We start from the raw sequence: 18501 nt of genomic DNA, 5'->3' as shown, positions 1-18501 counted from the left end.
GAAAGCAGCGAAAGATTACGCTGGCATAGAGTCAGCTGCTTCTATTTTTTCATGCTTTTTCATGTCTTGCCAAAACACAGCCTCGTGTTCTCCAACGGCGTTGAACTGGTTTCTCTTCGAGCATCGGGAAGGTTTTTTTATCAAACTAAAAAGCTCACAGTTTTCAAAGCAGGCTTTTTTCCTAGCATATAAAGACACAAAAACCAAGTATCTTATTAGGTCAAAATGGAGGCTCATTGGTTATGGAAATGGGAGTGTTTTTATCAAATATATTTTACCATATTTTGCTATATTTTTACCTTTTATTGCTATACGAAATCCAACTTTGATGGTAAAATGTTTGTATTTACTTCACTGTTCTTGCTCATTGGGCGTTCCTTGCCTAATAAACAAAACTGCAGTGTTGTATTCCCTAAAAAAAATTGAGGAACACTGATATATTGCGAAGCACGAAAGCAGAGAGAGCAGGAGAATTTGCATCTTTGGTTGGATTGGTAAGAAACCTCTTCGGGACTTTTTCTGTTACGTTCCAGGCACTTTATTCTATACTACTTATACTATGCTCTTATATATACTCATCTTCAATATGGCATCACAAGCTGGGGCACAGCTGACTCTTCCAATCTTAAAATTCTAAACACCTTGCAAAATAATGCACTGAGATGTATAGCCAACTGTGACTACTATACAAAACTTTCCCCCAAATATAAAGAGTTTGATATACTCAAGATAGAGGATATTCATCTACTAGAACTAGGAAAATTTATGTTTAAAATCCACCATAATGTATTACCAAATCATTTTGAAAACATGTTCACAAAATCTAAAGACATTCACAAGTATTCAACCAGAAGTGCTGAGAAAGAGTCTATATATATATATATTCAGCAAATAAATTCCAATTCTGGGAAAAAATGCATTGAATATGCTGGAGCAACCTTGTGGAATAATATCCCAAAGCAAATCACAAGGTTGTCGTTTTCTTCTTTCAAAAAGGAATATAAAAAACAACTCATTTCAAATTATTAAAGCTGATTTTTGGCATTATTTACATTGTTGGCATTGATAAACTGATTTAGGCTACTAGTTACTGACCCATTTAAGTGACATTCTATGATTATATTTTTGCTTTAGGCTACTGTTGTTGATAACTATTTTTTTTTCCTTTTTTGTTGATTGTTGTTGTTTTTCTTTCTGTTTGTTTGTTTTTTTTGTTTTTTCTGTACTACAGTAGAATTCGCCTATAGTGACACCTGAAGGGACCGCGGAAAAAGTGTCACTATAGCCGAATGATGACGTCGTTGATAACGTCACTTGTGCAGTATCTGCGCATGCGCATCCCATGTTGGTTTAATTCAAACCCAGTCAGCAAATCAATCCTTTATGGTTCAACCTCTGCATACGTTAAATCAATGTAAAAAGATGGATTTGCTGACTGGGAACTGGCGAATGCTGATAAGGACAAAATATGATTCCAACTTAAACTGGAAATACACCGTAAAGTGTCCTTATACGGAAATTTTTGAGCCCAAGGGACAGAAATGTGGTGTCACTGTAAGCAAAGTGTTCTTATACACGAAGTCACTATAGGCGAAGTCATTTCTATGCAAAACATATGGTTTGCAAACGGGACTTTGCAACAGGTGTCACTATAGGCGAAGTGTCACTATAGCCAAAGTCACTATAGGCGAATTCTACTGTATTAATCCAATTATATATTGCATCCAGTAAAACATCCCATGCACTGAGATGTGGGGGCACCTTGACTTAGATAACCGCATGGTTTTTTCGGTGTCTCCACAGTGTAGTTTCCATATAAAGAAAGCTATTTGTTATATCTCCTGATGTGTACTTTGAAAATGAATGTGGAGCTATGCCGAAATAAACTTGATTGATTGATTGTCCATTGAATAGACATAACTAAGCAACAACACTATATTTAGCAATAAGCGAACATTTTCGGCATATTTGTCACTCAATAATAAATTGAGACCTGGAGATAAACTAAGTTTAGTAAAATGAAGAAGATAATTTAATTGGGAACCTTTTAATACCAAAATTTTTGAAATTGATTAAAAACTAGAGAAATTATAATATCAAGAATCCAAGTCTGCAGTTGCCGCATGTAGCAAACAAGCAATTGACTCGCCCGTCTCAGCTTTGAAAGAATCGGGATGAGAAAACTAAAGTTTTTATCAAGTAAAGAATTGAACTATATACCGTACAGTACAAAATTTATCAAACAGCGATTAGTGAGTCATAAGGCTTAATTGTTTTACATGCTGTATTTATTGTGTAACGTCTTGTTTGCTGCCCATTATCAAATCGGTTCAATGTTTGTCCTAAAATTCTTTGTTTTAAATTCAGTTTTTTTTTAACTTTTCGGGTCAGTGTATGTTGTCTCGGCATAAATCAATTTAATTAAACTATCTCAAGAGATTTCAGTGATAAAGTACTTAGTTTTTAACATGAAAACCAAACGTTGGCCAGCAGTCTAGTCAAGTGTACTAGCATGCTACCGTATCATTTAAAAAAAGCAGAAAAGGTTGAATCATAAAATTTTGATATCTTCAAAAGACAGGTGGCTACATCTATGAAAGGGTTATGCAAAAACAGTGCTAACGTTACAATGGTGTTATATTTTTTGGCTTAGTTGGCGGCATTGCCATCGGAATCTTTTGCTTTACCATAGGCTATTATCTTCATGATTCCTTATTATCATACACAACAACTTCAATTAGAACTACTTTTATTTAGGTCTGTTCTTGCTGCAGCGTTCGTGTCACAAATTTATTGTTAATTTGTGCAATGTCTGCTTCAGCTGTAGTTGAGAGTCCAGTGTCTGAGCAGGTTCACAATGACGAAGAAATTAACATGGATTCACTCAGCAAAGTAGTAGAAGAAGAAGCACAGGAAATTAAAAAAAAGAAAAAGAAGAGAAAAAAGAAGAAGCCAGGTAAACTACTGTAAATGTATAGTATTAGTATGTGATGTTGTTTGAGTGCGATGCGAAGTAAACATTTTTAAATATCCTGATTTAATATTATTTAAATCTGACAGCATATTTCTGATCTTTCATCCTGGCAGTCACAGATGAACAATTAATACTGTATAGATCTATAATTATGTTAATCATCATTCTTACTGTTTTTTTACAGTGTCATGTGTTTCAATTCACCAACCACAAACAATAAGTAAAATTAAAGCCACAAGTTTTAAACAAAACAAGATTTTGATCTGAATCCAACACTTGGTTACATAGTGACAAATTTTCATAGCATTTTGAATGAGTTTGTTTCCTTAAATAAGCAGTCGATTTTATATATTTCCAGATTAATGTTTTGCAGTTGATCTTGTAAGTTATTGTGGGGGTAAGTTGAGTGTAAAATGGTATAGCACGGTATATATCTTGTGTTAAAGTGAATGTTAGTTAGACCTCATTTTACAAACCAGAATTTGTGTCACCTTTGACTTTCTTTATAAATAAAAAAGGACTCAATTGTTGCAGATTCAGCAGAAGGCACACAATCTCCAGAAAATAAGGAAACAGAGGAAAATATTGAAGTAAATGGAGACCAAGATGGTGTTGAAGGTGAATTATATAACCAGACCAGCAATGGGGGAAGTGCTTGTTTAGGAGTTGAATATAATAAAATAAATTTTCATTTAATAAAGGTAGGCGAGTAAGAAGTGACATTGGACCCGGACATTTTTGATAACAACCATTTTTTGGTTGTAGGAGGCTTGTCTGGTAATCAGACCGACGATTCCAAAATTCGGCAAAAATCGGACTTGGGGAACTGCCCCAAAACCGCATTTTAAATTTTCATAGTGCGCCGTCTAGCGGTTGTAAATATTTTCCCTAAGTAAAATGCAACTTAGTAAGCATACACACGTAATTAACACTCACAAAAAGATAAGTGTAATAATATTTTTTTTAAAAGTTTGTGATCATGGGTGTCGGCAGGAAAGGGGCACTTACCCCCCCCCCCAAGATTATGATTTACGTGTAATTTGCTTGAGAATGCAATTTTCAAAAATTGTATTAGCCTTCCACGCAAACACTTTCTCATCAGGTTTTCAACCAATTCTACTTTCGTTTTTTGATTTCTCTAAATAGTTTTGCGCCGTAGGCGCAACAACCACTTCCATCATACGTTAATAGTAATTTTTTTCACAATTTTTGCACCTCACCACTCAAATGTTACTTTAAATTTAGATCGTTTCTTACCTATGTTGCAGCTTAAAAGTTGTGTGCTTTTTTACAAGTAGAATTTGGCTTCAAAAATTGTGCCCTCCCAACCCCCACTTCTCCCCCACCCCTGCATTTGTTCTGCCGACGCCCATATTTGCGACGTATTTGGCCATTTATTACAGTTTAATTATTGTCACGCAATTATAATTGCCTACGTTAAAGTGTAATTCAATGTAGGCTATATGACGCTTCAACAACATTAGCAACTGAAACATGTGGTAATACAACGTTAGCAGATGTATAATAGGGTGGCCCTTAAAAATCATTTTTCTGAAATTTACTGCTCCAAACCCTTAAAAAGTTTCGTCCTTACAAAAAATGAGGTCTTGCAAAAAAAATTTAAATTTGAAGATAATTTAGAGGGTGCACAAGACCCCTCAAGTTCCGCATCCCCCAAAAATGCAAAATTTGGATATCTCGAAAACCGCTTGAGTTAGAGATGTGCTTTTGGTGTCTAAAGATGCAGAAGACAAGGTTTTCTATATGCTTTCTGAACATTGAATATGCCTATCTTGAGTAGAAAAGCAGTAATTTTGAAAAAACTACTTTTTAGGGGTTTTGCGTGTAAGATTCATAGTTAAACAATAGTGCAGACCAAAAACCACAATTTTACAATTTACCTTTCTAACCTGTTAAATTGTGATGTTACAAGTAAACAAATAGCACTGTTTAAAGTGACTAGAAATTCAGCGACCTGGGCATCAGATACACAATGTTCATAACCTTTAACAACCTGTAAGTACTGTTTTCATGTCCCTAAGTCTAGCTGAGTTCCGAGCTAATGTAAAACTTCATAAAATTCATGTAAAACTTAAAGCTGAGTTCCGAGCTAATGTTCCTGCGGTTGTCAACTGGGATGGAAAGCTTCTCAGAGACTTAACAACCAAACAGCATGTCGACCGCTTGCCGATTATTGTAACTGGTAATGGGGTTTCTCAGCTGTTGCAAGTAGCAAAATAGCCAAACGGAACAGGATCAAAACAAGCAAAAGCTGCTGTAGAAGCTCTCAATGAATGGGGCCTAATAGAACAAGTGATTGCATTATCATTTGACACTACTGCTTCCAACACAGGGTGAAAGCTTGGCTCATGTGTCCTCATTGAACAAGACCTGCAAAAAGATCTATTGTATCTAGCATGCTGCCACCATATTCATGAGCTGCTAGTACAAACAGCTTTTACCACAATCATGAGAAGCACTGCTTCACCAGATGTCCTGGTATTTAAAAGATTTTAAACACGCTGGGAGTTTATAGGCAAGACGAGGTTCACCACAATAGCTGAAAACAAAGAAATAGCTGATACAGTCATCGATGTGGATCTATAATAGCTTGGGCTGAAAAATGTTTGAAGGAAAGAAAAGATTTACGTGATGATGATGATAACAGAGAATTTATAGAGCTCTCATTAATTTTTATGGGAGCTATTCCTCCGAGAGGTGTTCATTTTATAATTCCTGGCCCAATGCATCATGCTAGATGGATGTCGAAGATTTTGTACTCATTAAAAGTTTGGATGTTTTATGACCAGTTTAAACTTGCAGAAAGAGAAAGGAGTGGGCTCTTGCAGATGTGTATTTTTGCTACAAAATTGTACCTTAAGGCATAGATAGAATCTCCTGTTGCAGCCCCGAATAACGATCTAAATCTTTTGAAGTCTTTTAAAACATATTCCAGCATTAACACTGCAGTGTCGAATGCTGTATTATCCACGTTTTCCTCCCACCTGTGGTATCTGTCTGAAGAACTAGCTGCCCTTGCCTTTTTTGATCGTTCTGTATCGACCCAAACCTAAAGACTCATGGTCAAAGCAATACAAGAGCGGGAAGAAACTGAGGATGCCCCTTAACGACGGACAATCAATTCTGCAATGACTGATTGACTGAAGTTTTCTGACCAGGTCATTAAGGGGTCATTGTCACTGTTCAAAAAACTGGACATATCAACTGAGTTTTTGGAACAGGATCCAGAAACCTGGGCGATCTGTGATGGTTACTGTGAGGCATCAAACATAGTAGACACTCTAACTGTCACAAATGACCACGCTGAGCAAGGTGTAGCTCTCATAGAGGAATAATAACCGCATCCTCACTCACAATGAAGAACAGGTTCAGTATCTGATGCAGGTGGTTGCAGACCTTTGGAAACGATTTCCAAACTGCAATAAAGCCACTTTAGCTGACAAGCATGTGTTGGCCAACAATTAGCAATGCGGACAGAAAAACTATGTGATTTTCATGCCAAGGCAATGCGAAAAGCTAGTTAATTTTGCCGTCAGTGATTGATATTCCGATAAAGCCCAATAATTTGTCATAATGCTAAGCTTATGCTTTGTATCATATAGTTTATTGCGCATTGTTTTCCTATTTTTGATTACAAGAAGTGCTTTTGTAGCCTTTTTCAAAAACAAATTACCGAATCTCAAAATTTACATGCATTTTCTCGTAAGGACCACCTTACCCGACCTTGTTATTTGTGTGAGGACCACCCTACTACCCTAAAACACATGTTTGCAATATTCTATTTGTTTACTTGTAACATCACAATTTAACAGGTTAGAAAGGTAAATTGTAAAATTGTGGTTTTTGGTCTGCACTATTGTTTAACTATGAATCTTACACGCAAAACCCCTAAAAAGTAGTTTTTTCAAAATTACTGCTTTTCTACTCAAGATAGGCATATTCAATGTTCAGAAAGCATATAGAAAACCTTGTCTTCTGCATCTTTAGACACCAAAAGCACATCTCTAGCTCAAGCGGTTTTCGAGATATCCAAATTTTGCATTTTTGGGGGGATGCGGAACTTGAGGGGTTTTGTGCACCCTCTAAATTATCTTCAAATTTAAAATTTTTTTTGCAAGACCTCATTTTTTGTAAGGACGAAACTTTTTAAGGGTTTGGAGCAGTAAATTTCAGAAAAATGATTTTTAAGGGCCACCCTAATGTATAATCAACGTATAATAGAAAGATAAACATCAGCGATTTGAGCAATTAACGGAGACCATTTAATGTCGTTTATTCAGTACTATTGCTTTGCTTCAACAGAAAATGCAGCGTACATTTAATATATGCGTTCACTTTCATTTACAAATCATTCATTGCAAAAATATATTACTTGCAAAAACTACCACAATAACAATTTGAGGTCCCGTTCTAGGGATGCAACTATTTTTATTAAAGTAAATATACTTCTACACTCACAGCTTTTGGGTATCTAACACTCTAAAAGTGATGAATTTTCACACTGAGCTTCACAAGCACAGTGAATACTGCATTTAAAGCCTTTCCTGGAGCAACCACAAGATGTGCGTAAACGCTTAGCGCTCCTGCAATTGCACCTAATTTCTTTCAGAAAGGTTTTCGGTGCACACTGCACGTTCATTATCTGTCATTATTGGGACCAGACCAGAAGCTGTTTCCTTGTATCCATAGAAAGTAGGACTCAGCACAGCTTTCAAATGACGCCATGTTGACACTTGATGATGCACACGAAGGCTGTAAAAGTAGCATGCTCTACTTTTTGGAGGCATTCTTTCAACTGATATATATTTTGGGGATACAGCGTAATGGTAGCGCAATAAATTCAAAGTACGGTATTGATGGAAAACACTCTCTTGTACAGAATTTGGGAGAATTCTTCTCCAATTCTGGAAATGTCTTTTCTTTTAAAGCTTTCTTGTTTCCGAAGTCGGCACATTTACGTAGTACTTTGTCCAGGCCTTTCAAGATTTTAAAAACTTTTACTTTTCCCGTTTCGTAAAAGCTTAAAGCAGGATGTTGTATCGCATCCAGAGAACGCGTGGCAAAATAGCAAAGATCGGCACATATCTTCTCCGAGAGCAAGCTGAGCTCGACGAATGGAAATTTTCGCGTTAGACGTTTTCATGTAGCCTAAATGCTGTTTCCGCGTGGTGCGAGATAAAGCAAAAGGATGAGTATATCAGTATCGTCAGCCATCACAGTTAGCCTATAGCCTACTTGCTGACCATAGGTTTCATGTTCTTCCAGAACCTTACGGACGATAGCAACATCAGCGTCTCTTTCTCCTTTGGCCTTGTCCACAGTAATGCCATTACTACTAAGATTATTTTGGAATAAGTTTATAAATTGTTACGTTTATTTGATAAAAACGCGGGTTTATTTGCCGGGATGGGTGTGTCTAAGCGAATTGCTACATCGGGACAAGAATGATGTGGTCAGCTTATGCGCTTTTGCTCTGCTCCTTTGGTTGTTTCAATACCACAATTGTCAAAAACAACTCTGATATTGGTATTTTCCCCGCGTAGAAGATATTGAATGAACATTTCAAGCAAATTTTTCATATTCCTAACTTTTGGCCAGGGAAGTCAGTAAATGAAAGCACAGCCATCAAATACAATCGAAATACAAGATAATCGAGAATTAGTGCACAAAATATTTTCATTTTGCAAGATTATGTATTTGAACAATGCAGATGTCTGAGATTTCCGTATACTTCCGTCATCTGAGAAAAGTGATGGTGGAACATTGGCAAGTTCATATGAAAATTTGTCCGGTTCCAGTGACGCCTGCAAACAGGCTATAGACAGTAATCTGTGACAGATTTTGGTGGATGACATGTGTATTGTGTATCTCTTTATCTCCATATTTTAAGGCTTTTCGCATAACGGCAAAGGTACTTGCTTGGTCAGATCTAAATCTCGTTCAGTTTCTTTCCACATATTTTGCGAATAATATCGTTACCAATAATTAAGACGTTATCCACATTTACACGAGTAGGTCAGCAATAATGCACTGCTGAAACATTGTAGCCTACAAATCTTTTCCATTATTTTTGGCAAAGATTTCGATGCATACACAGTTTTCCATAAATCATCTAAACCACTTCTTTCCATCAGTTTGCACCCTGCTCCGAGAAAGGACATCAGTTGATGAAAACCACCAAGTCGTTAGTGAACATTTTTGAAAATACCAAAATTGTCCTGTTTAATTTTGAATGCTCTGAAGTAGAGGGGTTGGTCAAACGTTAGCGGTGCACAAAGCATGCTCATTGCTCATTTGTCTCGCTTGGTCTTGAACAAATATCATTGTATTGTAAACAGCTTCATCTGTTGCGGGATTAAGCGGTATCATAGGAATAAATGATACTGACGAAACCTGAAACTCACCTTTAACTACATTAGCCATGAACCCTTGCCATTGTACTGGCTTAGAATTGAATATGTTTGAATACAGCCATAGAGTGTCAAGCAATTTATGGTGCGTAAATAACACGGAAGATACGTTCAGCTGCTTGATTCGCACGTCTTTCCAAGTACCTGTCTTTGCAGCAGTATACGACTTGACTAAATTGCCCAAATTGCCTGATTCCAGTAGTTCATTTGCGCTGACGTGTTGTTTTTCAATAACTAGTGGTCGAGTTGCCATTCTTGGTGTTTGACAATTTATAATACCCATCACATGCGTTGTATCATGAGTTCTTGACCTGTCAGAGTATCTTCGTTAAAATTGAAGTTATCTGCTACCCACTGGCAGAAAGAGCCGGGATGACTTGTAGATGTAGAGTCCATTTCCTCATCCGTATTATCACCATTCGCTTGGCTTACAGTAGCTGATCGTTTAAACGCTATTACTTGAGACCTTAACTTGCACAAAGACCAAAGGATGATAGTACATCCAAGAGAATACTCGATCTTGTGACCTGATGTATAAAAATTCCAATTGACAACAAAAGTCTGGCGACATTGCATCGACGTAAGAATGGCTACCCATGTAACGACCTATTTCTTCAGGTAGGCTAAGTATTTTTGTGCAGCTTCGGCGATGATGCAATGGATTTAATGACTTGGCTGGTATGACGTTATAGTTGTTATCCAACTCCTTAATTATGCTATTTCTGAAAGCTTTTCTTTGTGAAAGTTCAAGGTATAAATCATTACCAAATTTTATGAGTCCATAATTTTCATGTTCGTCAGATACGTTGTAACAGACGAAATTACATTTTCCGAAATCCATCTTAGTTAATTAGCATTTTGTAAAATTTTACAACCACTACACTGTGGAATGGCACAACGGGTAAGACGTTGGCTTTCCAATTATGCAAACCTGGTTCAACTTCCGGCTTGGTTGTTGATAAACACCGCTCACCTCTACCTAGGGTGTAACAAATTGGGTGGGCATAACTGCTGCAGGAAAGACGGCCGAGAGAAAGGAACTGGCCACCCTACTATCTTTAGTGCCGAAGGCTTAGTACAATGAGGACCTTATCTTCTCATACCCAACACTTGAATCAAGTATGGGACCACCTTTTACACTATCATTGGAGCCTAATTTCTGTTACATGAGGCACTCAGCAAACAAAATATGTTATTTTGCGTCGATTCAACGTCTGGCAACGTTGAATCAACGTAAAATAGCAAATTTTGCTAAAGGGTAATTCTAGATACTATGTTAATCATCCCTGTTTCACTTGAAATTCGGGAATTAGCACGACAAAAATACATAAATTTTTCCTCCGCTAGATGGCGCGCCGATCAATAATTGCCCCAGTGAAAAAGGCCTTTCCCCACGTCCGAATTTTGCCGAATTTTAGATTTGGGATGTCAAACAGGTAACCCATCTTTTTATGAAGAAAAATGGTTGTTATCAAAAATGTCCGGGTTCGGCTATTTTTTTGTCAATTCTTACTCGCCTAAGGGTGTTGCATAAACAATAAACATACATTGCATTCATGCAATGAAGTATGAAAGAAAGTTAGTTTTTTCTAGTTCTTCTTGCATATCTTGGTGTCCATTCTGTGGTTATCCTGGCCCATCTGTTGTCTTTCATTCTTGCTACATGTCCCGCCCATTGCCACTTTAGGTTTGTTGCTGTTTCTATGACATTGCTGAATTATTTCTAACAAAAACAGACGGTGACAAAGCTACTGAAGAGGGTGGTGAAGCAACAACAGGCCAGGCAAAAAAGAAACGAAAACGTAAGAAGAAAACCCCCAAAGTACAAACTGATCCTCCAACAATTCCTATTTTTGACTTGTATGCAACCAAAATATTTCCTCATGGAGATGAAGTAGAGTATCCTCCAGATAAAGACGGGTAAGTTATTTAGTTTTTACACACTGGTTCAGATTAACACAAATTTTGCTAGTTTTTGAAGTTAGCTACTGAGCTTTGGGAGCAAACTGAGCACTTTACATCGTCCTGACGTAATAAAGATGAACCCAATGCTTGGACATGGAAGGAAGCTAATGATAAGATTAAGTGGCGAGAAGATTAAAATGTCAATTTAGATATCCTCTCTCCAACATGCCATTAACTGCTTTGCCAAAAGTCTTGTTGTTAATACATGTTTAAACGTATTTTAATTTTCAGACGCAGTGCTGCCTGGCGAACAACCTCCGCTGAGAAGAAAGCGATGAATACAACCTACGAAGAAATGTGGAATGATTTCAGACAGGCTGCTGAGGCTCACAGACAAGTTCGAAAATATGTTCAAGGCTACATCAAGCCTGGAATGACAATGATTGAAATATGGTAGGTGGTCAGCAAGTTAGGTATCGCACTATCGCTCACTTTGAAAATGTTGAATAAACGAAAAATTTGTTTGAATTAGCATTTTTGAATGGGTAGAGCTCTATTGATTAGATGGGAACCCGACTTTATTGTTGGGCTTGTCCCATTACAAGGATGGATAATTGGATATTAATGAACCCAATCCAATACACCACCTGGAGCAGAACTACTTCGGAAGGAATGGGTGAAGCTCAATTGCTTGCGGACTGGGGTGGGCAGTTTCAATAACAACATATTTCAATGGGACCTTGCCCGACTCACCATCTTGTGCATGTGGCTCAGACTTTCAGATTTCATACCACGTTACTACCAATGTCCTGTATACAGACCCCAGGATAGATATGTGGACCTAGCAATGCTCGATGAACACACAATGCATTAGCTGCTGTACCTGGATTTAACAACGGGACCTGCGGCGGTCCCAAACACAAGAAGAAGATTACTAAAATAATGTGCTAATGTCAAGAGAGCCGCAACAAGATTGGCGAAGTGTTTTGTTTGTGGGAAATGCAGTAAAGGAAGAAATGAAGTGGAAGGCCATGATGATGAGTTCTGCCATGGCATCGAAACAGTGACAGACTTCTGTTATCTGGGTGATCGGATAAATGGAAGTGGTGGATGTGAAGCAGTGGTGACAACAAGGGCAAGATTGGGCTGGGCAAAGTTCAGGGAATGTGGGGAAATGTTGTATGGCAGAAAATTTTCACTAAGGATGAAAGGAAAAGTATATCGGAGCTGTGTGCGGCCTGCAATGCTATATGGTAGCGAGACATGGGTATTGAGAGAGAGTGAACTGGCAATCCTGAGAAGAACGGAAAGGTCAATGGTGAGAGCAATGTGTGGGGTGAAAACGAGAAGGGAAAAAAGGACTGAAGAATTGTTGGATATGCTAGAGATGAGAGAGACCATAGACCAACTGGCAAGGGCAAATGGAGTAAGATGGTATGGACATGTGATAAGGAGGGAGGAAGGAAGTTTTCTTAGAAAGGCACTAAATCTAAAGGTGGATGGGAAGAGGAAACGCGGTCGTCCAAGAAGAACGTGGAAACAACAAGTGAAGGATGAATTTAAAAAAGTCGGACTGAAGGAGGAAGATGCAAGGGACAGGGTGAAATGGAGAGAAGGGATTAGAACAATTGCTGCGCGAAAACAATCGGCCACCCCCACTAGTGGGGAACAAACCGACGATGGATTATGATGATGATGATGATGAATGTCTTCAAGAGACATTTATTGAAAGTTTATGACTATGTGTGACTCTCACACTTTTTGTTGGGGAACAATAATTAGCAAAGTGAAGTCGATTCAAATTATTTGTTAGAGGCCTATCATCAACCACACGATTTATTAGCTTCACTTTCGGCAACAAGAGATTCAGTGAGATTTATAAATAACGATTTAGTGATTGATAATGCCATGCATGAAAGCATTTCTCTTGTTGCTTATGTTTTGTGTAGTTTACAACATGGTGATATCAGCTAATCGCTCATGCTTGATACGCCAGTATGACCCATAGAAGATGTTGCACGTCATAACTTGTAGGGTAAAGGCAACATTTTGCATTAGTGGTTCGATTTTATCTCAGACAAAGTGAGCCATTGTTGTTAGAAACCGCTGGTTCAAATCAGTAAAAATTCCAATTGCGCTGCAGACGTTGAATCAATGTAAAAATGTCGGATTTTGCTGTCTAGTGTCTAGGTTACTTTTTTGTAGTTCAACCAATCGAGATAAAACTAATTTTTTGCATTTACCTTCGTCCTTTCCCAACTTGCGACATATCCTCTGTTTGGTAGGTGCGCTACGTCACGTCCTGTCTTGCTGCCACAAGGTGATCAGTGACGTGAAAACAAGTTGTTGCATTTATTTCAGCGAAAAGTTGGAGACTGCCTCAAGATGTCTCATCAACGAAAACAAACTAGAAGCAGGCTTAGCATTCCCCACAGGTGAGTATATTTTGATTGGTTGCATTTGTAGTGGACCCGGAAGAATCGACTTTTTGTCGTTTATTTATTTACTTCGTGACATGCACTGGCTGCATAGCCGAGTGGTGAGAGCCATGGTCCGACGTTGGAATGGCCACCGGTTCGCCACCACAGTTCAAGAGCACGTGGCTGTGTCTTTGGCAAGACACTTAAAGGCATGTCGTCGATTGTAGAGAGGAAACCCCTTTTTACTATAGCCCTTAAGTTCTCTCATGACTTTGCTGCTCTGGAGAGAAATGCCCACGGCCTATGGCCTGCTGAACTAAAATGCACTAAACTTTATATATAATATCAAATGGCAGCTTTAGTGAAAATGGCTTCATATAATCATTTTAAATAATTTAAAAGATTATCATTTCCAATTTCAATGCATCAAGTATGCCCTAGGATTACAGTACATTGCTCCAATATGTAAGATATACATCACTTGTGTTCATGGACAAGGTTGCTCGTTAAATCACTGCGCAGCCCATTACACCCCAAACGCTGGCGACAAGACTGTGCTTCAGTACGATGACGTATGCAAGATTGACTTCGGAACTCACATCAATGGTAAGATGAAGGTTTTCAATTGATGCGTTTTCAAAGTCTTCACCAAACAGTATCTACCTTATGGTAGACGAAATGTCAGTAGTTCTTGTAATTCTAGTAGCTGCAGTGTCGAGATGTTCAGTTGTTCACCTCTGGGTTAAGAAACCTGTTTATTGAATTTGCAGGGTTTTCAAACTCTCGACTCGGGCCCAGTCCCTGAGCGCAACATTTTAAAGTTTTGTTGAGTGTTCTTGATCTCCTATTCTTACTGTAGATCAAGGCATACCAACGTTTCAGCCATCAAATCATTTTCTGTAATCGCAATATGTTAAATCAATGTAAAAAATGGCTGATTTTCTGGCTAGGCTAGTGCAGTTATTTTTCTCCTTAACCCGAACTAAGCTGATTAACCTCAGGACGCATCATTGACTGCGCTTTCACCGTGAGCTTCAACCCGAAGTACGATCGTTTGTTGGAGGCCGTGAAGGATGCCACCAACACTGGAATCAAGAATGCAGGTGATGGCGCAAGCAAATCTTTTCAAGTTTTAACATTGCAAAACATGGAATTAACGTTAGGTGGCTAAATCCTTTTGACAGGATATAAGACCAAAGCATTCCTTGTTTCCCCAAAGAATCGTTCTGTCAAGGATCATCTCGCTCGTTTTTGTAGCTATTCACTTTTTGTTATTGCTGTTGCTGATTGTTAATCTCAAATTACTAAGTCCATCAACTCTTCTTCCCATGATGTGGTCCCTTCCTATTTTTAACTGCCACCTCATCATCACACTTAACATTTTTTTTTCCGTTGATGACCTCTGCTTGTGCACAGCAAAGATCAGTGTCAAGGTCTGCAGTCTCGGCAAAGATCTTGTGATTTTCTTTGAGGCACGAAGTGGGAAAACTTATTTAGTACATAAGTACACACTCACCATCATCAATTTCTAAGCTTATCTGCACCAACAAGCAAGATGAAAAAATAATTAAATGCTGCAACATGTTTAAACCTGGCACTAACATATGAAATCATCTGGTTCTTGCAGGGATTGACGTCCGTCTGTGCGATCTGGGTGAGGTTATCCAAGAAACGATGGAGTCTTACGAAGTTGAAATTGATGGGAGGACCTACCAGGGTTAGTCAGTGTGGTTCAGTGCAGTATTCGAATTATTCCATTTCTGACTCTTTGTGCATTCAACTCTTCTTAATATCGAAACATTCGCTTTCTATGTTTCTTGTGCTTTACAACCATGTTTGTGAATACGTGGTGTATCATGCAAACTTTCAACTGTATATTGTCTCTCTATTTTGCTTCAAAGAATCCTGGTCTTCAGCCCGAAGCCTCAGGGTCGACCAGCTGTCTGTAGCCACGTATCCATTTTTCGCTATTGTTGGCATCTTGAATTTTTAAGTTCCGCTTTGTCAGGTAATGCATCGCAATGTCCTCTCATGTTTTCTTTGGTCTTCCAACAGTATTCAAATTTTCCCTCTTTTAACTTCTTTGTGCAATGTTTCATAATATCCAGACATTCGCTTTCCATGTATCCTGCGCGCTGTGCAGTTCATCTATTCGTGAATATGTCATGTGCATGTTCTTTGTCATTCCAGTTCGTCCGATTCGCAATCTGAGCGGGCACTCGATTGGCCAGTACAGGATCCACGCCGGTAAGACCGTTCCCATTGTGAAGGGGGGCGACCAAACTAGAATGGAGGTGCGCTACTTGTTCCAACTCTGTGTCTTTAAAGTATTAAACTAAAATGCAGATCAATTCAATAAATCTGTCAGGGAACGCACTTCAGATATAGTGACCAATGTCTATGCTTCAATGTCTTCTACCAGATCAGCTTCAGATGGAGGAAGTATCGTTACGTTACCATTAGTTTATTCATGGCCACCTGGAGATGCGACCTGATTTGTCACATTTTGCAGATTTTGATTACAGCTACTGCTAGTGCTTGACTGACATTTTTTGAGATGTTTTTACTTTTTGCGGTTTCCTAATGACAAAAAACTTTTTTGTTGCCTTGGGTAAGCAGTAGCAAATGAGAAAAAGTAAGTTGAAAAACGCAAAATCAGACTGTTATTGAAAATTAACAGTCTGACTAAAATCTACAAAATCAAATTTTCTTTGTTTTTCAACATGTGAGGATTTTAAAATCTATTGTGTCATCTGGGGAAAAGAATAAAGAAAGCTTAAAAATCTAATTTTTAGAAAAAAATTATTTAAACGTTCGCCCTAAGTTAGAAAAATCTGGAAATTTCTGCAAAATGTGACAAATCAGGCCGTATCTTTAGGTGGCCATGGTTTATTGCATAGATTCGCTTTTAAATCCTGTAGTTAGTTAATTAGTTACGTTTCCATGTCACAAAACATGGGCTATCGTCGTTGCTTGCATGACGTCGTTGCTTGCATGACACCGGATGCGGTATTTGGTGAAGTATGTTCTGCGCTGGTCGATCTTGCCAGCGTTGTCATCTAGCGTCTTAGGTGTTCTTGGTTGGCTATATGTTTTGTTCGAAATTTCATAGTAATATTTTTCGCCGTCTTCCAAGGTAGCAAACGCCGAGACCATAAACAGAGACCTTCACATTCTTCTTTCCGCATGATGGATTGCGCTAGGCGTGTCTTTACGAAGCGGCAGCTGTTCACCTGGTTGCCCTTATGCTGTTTATACATAAGCGACATTAAGCCGATCTTTATCCAAATGTTGACGAACTGTTTTGCAGGAAGGAGAAGTGTTCGCCATTGAGACATTCGGTAGCACCGGCAAGGGAATGGTTCATGATGACATGGACTGCTCGCATTATATGAAGAACTTTGACCTTGCCAATTCTCATGTTAATCTCAGGTAAATATTTAAGACTTCGATGGTTGGGATGAAACTCACGTTTTGAAGCAAACGAGTGAGGGAGGTCAACTAAGCTAGACCACTATGGGTCTGCTTATAAGGATTTTTCTGTGCATTGAAATTTTTAAATGCTTATCAGACAGATTTATGCTACGAATGTTGGTCGGACAAGAGTCTGTGGAACAACAGTGAGATTTAGGGATTGAAATTCAGACAATTTTTCCAATCTTCTGGAACCCTAAAATCGACCAATCCCTCTGTCGTGAATTGTCATTCGCCCAGCTGTCATTGTGCGTGTCACACCACTGCACGAGTCAGCTCCTCGACCCTTGGAGTAGCGAAGAAAAAATGTTCAAATGCAACAGAATGCTCCCATAGAGAATGGATCTTATATGCGCTGGCTTACACCGGGTGATTGAAAATTTGTAGGAAACTGGCAGGCATGCAAGGCAAGGCAGCCAACTCCGTGTCAACCCTTGTCATTCAGCCGTTCTTAAGTCTCCTGACAAAAACACAACATCATGCTCTTGAGCGGTGTCGAACTGACTTTTTTCGATCGCCGTACTACGGTTTTCACCACTCGTCTTTGCAGCCGATTGTGACAATGCCTTGTATGGCTGCTGCGTCCCACTTCTCTTGTGGTTTTTGGTTATTATTTGTGATGATTATATTCCAGGTTACCAAGAGCTAAGAAGCTTCTCCACGTCATCTCACAGAACTTCGGTACGCTCGCTTTCTGCCGCAGGTGGTTGGATCGATTGGGTGAAAGCAAATACCTGATGGCGCTCAAGAGTTTGTGCGATTCAGGAGTGGTAGATCCTTACCCGCCCCTGTGTGATGTCAAGGGTTGTTACACTGCGCAGTTTGAACATACGATTATTTTGAGACCCGATTGCAAAGAGGTTGTCAGCCGTGGCGAAGATTACTAACTTGTATTGTAAATCAATCGTTTTTTCATTGATTGCATTACATTTACAACGCCTGCAGACGTTGAATCAATGTAAAACAACAACTGATTTGCTACCTGGAAACTTGGCCCAAGAACAAACGAGTTGATGCATGACTCTGCTGTTATTTGTATTAACTCAAGTTCAAGGGTTAAGTCTCATCCATCTGTCATGCTTGCTTTGCACGTCTCAGCCACTTGTAAATTTGACGTTTACAAAGAACCACCCTCCCAGCTGGCCTTGCTTTGTACAGGAAATATGGAATAAAAAGTGAATGGGGTTTCTTTGAGCTTAACGTTGCAACATCTAATCACACTCGTGGAATGGTTTTACTTTGCGCGTGTTTTTGACGAATAATAATCCTTCCAAACTGAATTGTTCTGATAAAGTTG

At 38.7% G+C, this 18501-nt stretch overlaps 1 protein-coding gene across 1 annotated transcript; it reads left to right on the top strand.

The window, feature by feature from the left end:
* The first annotated feature begins 371 nt into the window (after positions 1-371).
* On the top strand, positions 372-18484 carry LOC145777896 (methionine aminopeptidase 2-like). Its single transcript, XM_082589253.1, has 12 exons — positions 372-494; positions 2758-2956; positions 3509-3592; positions 11142-11325; positions 11602-11763; positions 13672-13745; positions 14229-14336; positions 14732-14833; positions 15358-15447; positions 15921-16024; positions 17041-17162; positions 17839-18484. Exons 2-12 carry the CDS (start codon positions 2809-2811, stop codon positions 18089-18091), a joined length of 1431 nt encoding a protein of 476 aa, XP_082445379.1. The 5' UTR covers positions 372-494; positions 2758-2808; the 3' UTR covers positions 18092-18484.
* The last annotated feature ends 17 nt before the right edge of the window (positions 18485-18501 follow it).

This window comes from Aplidium turbinatum, chromosome 10, assembly GCF_918807975.1.
Source record: "Aplidium turbinatum chromosome 10, kaAplTurb1.1, whole genome shotgun sequence".
Lineage (NCBI taxonomy): Eukaryota > Metazoa > Chordata > Ascidiacea > Aplousobranchia > Polyclinidae > Aplidium > Aplidium turbinatum.
This window is presented reverse-complemented; position numbering and strand designations above follow the sequence as displayed.

Coding starts and splice junctions, on each gene's coding strand:
- LOC145777896 (XM_082589253.1), top strand. CDS start 2,809: ATGTCTGCTTCAGCTGTAGTTGAGAGTCCAGTGTCTGAGCAGGTTCAC. Junction 3,593..11,141: donor AGACCAAGATGGTGTTGAAG/GTGAATTATATA, acceptor TAACAAAAACAG/ACGGTGACAAAGCTACTGAA. Junction 14,337..14,731: donor CTTCGGAACTCACATCAATG/GTAAGATGAAGG, acceptor GATTAACCTCAG/GACGCATCATTGACTGCGCT.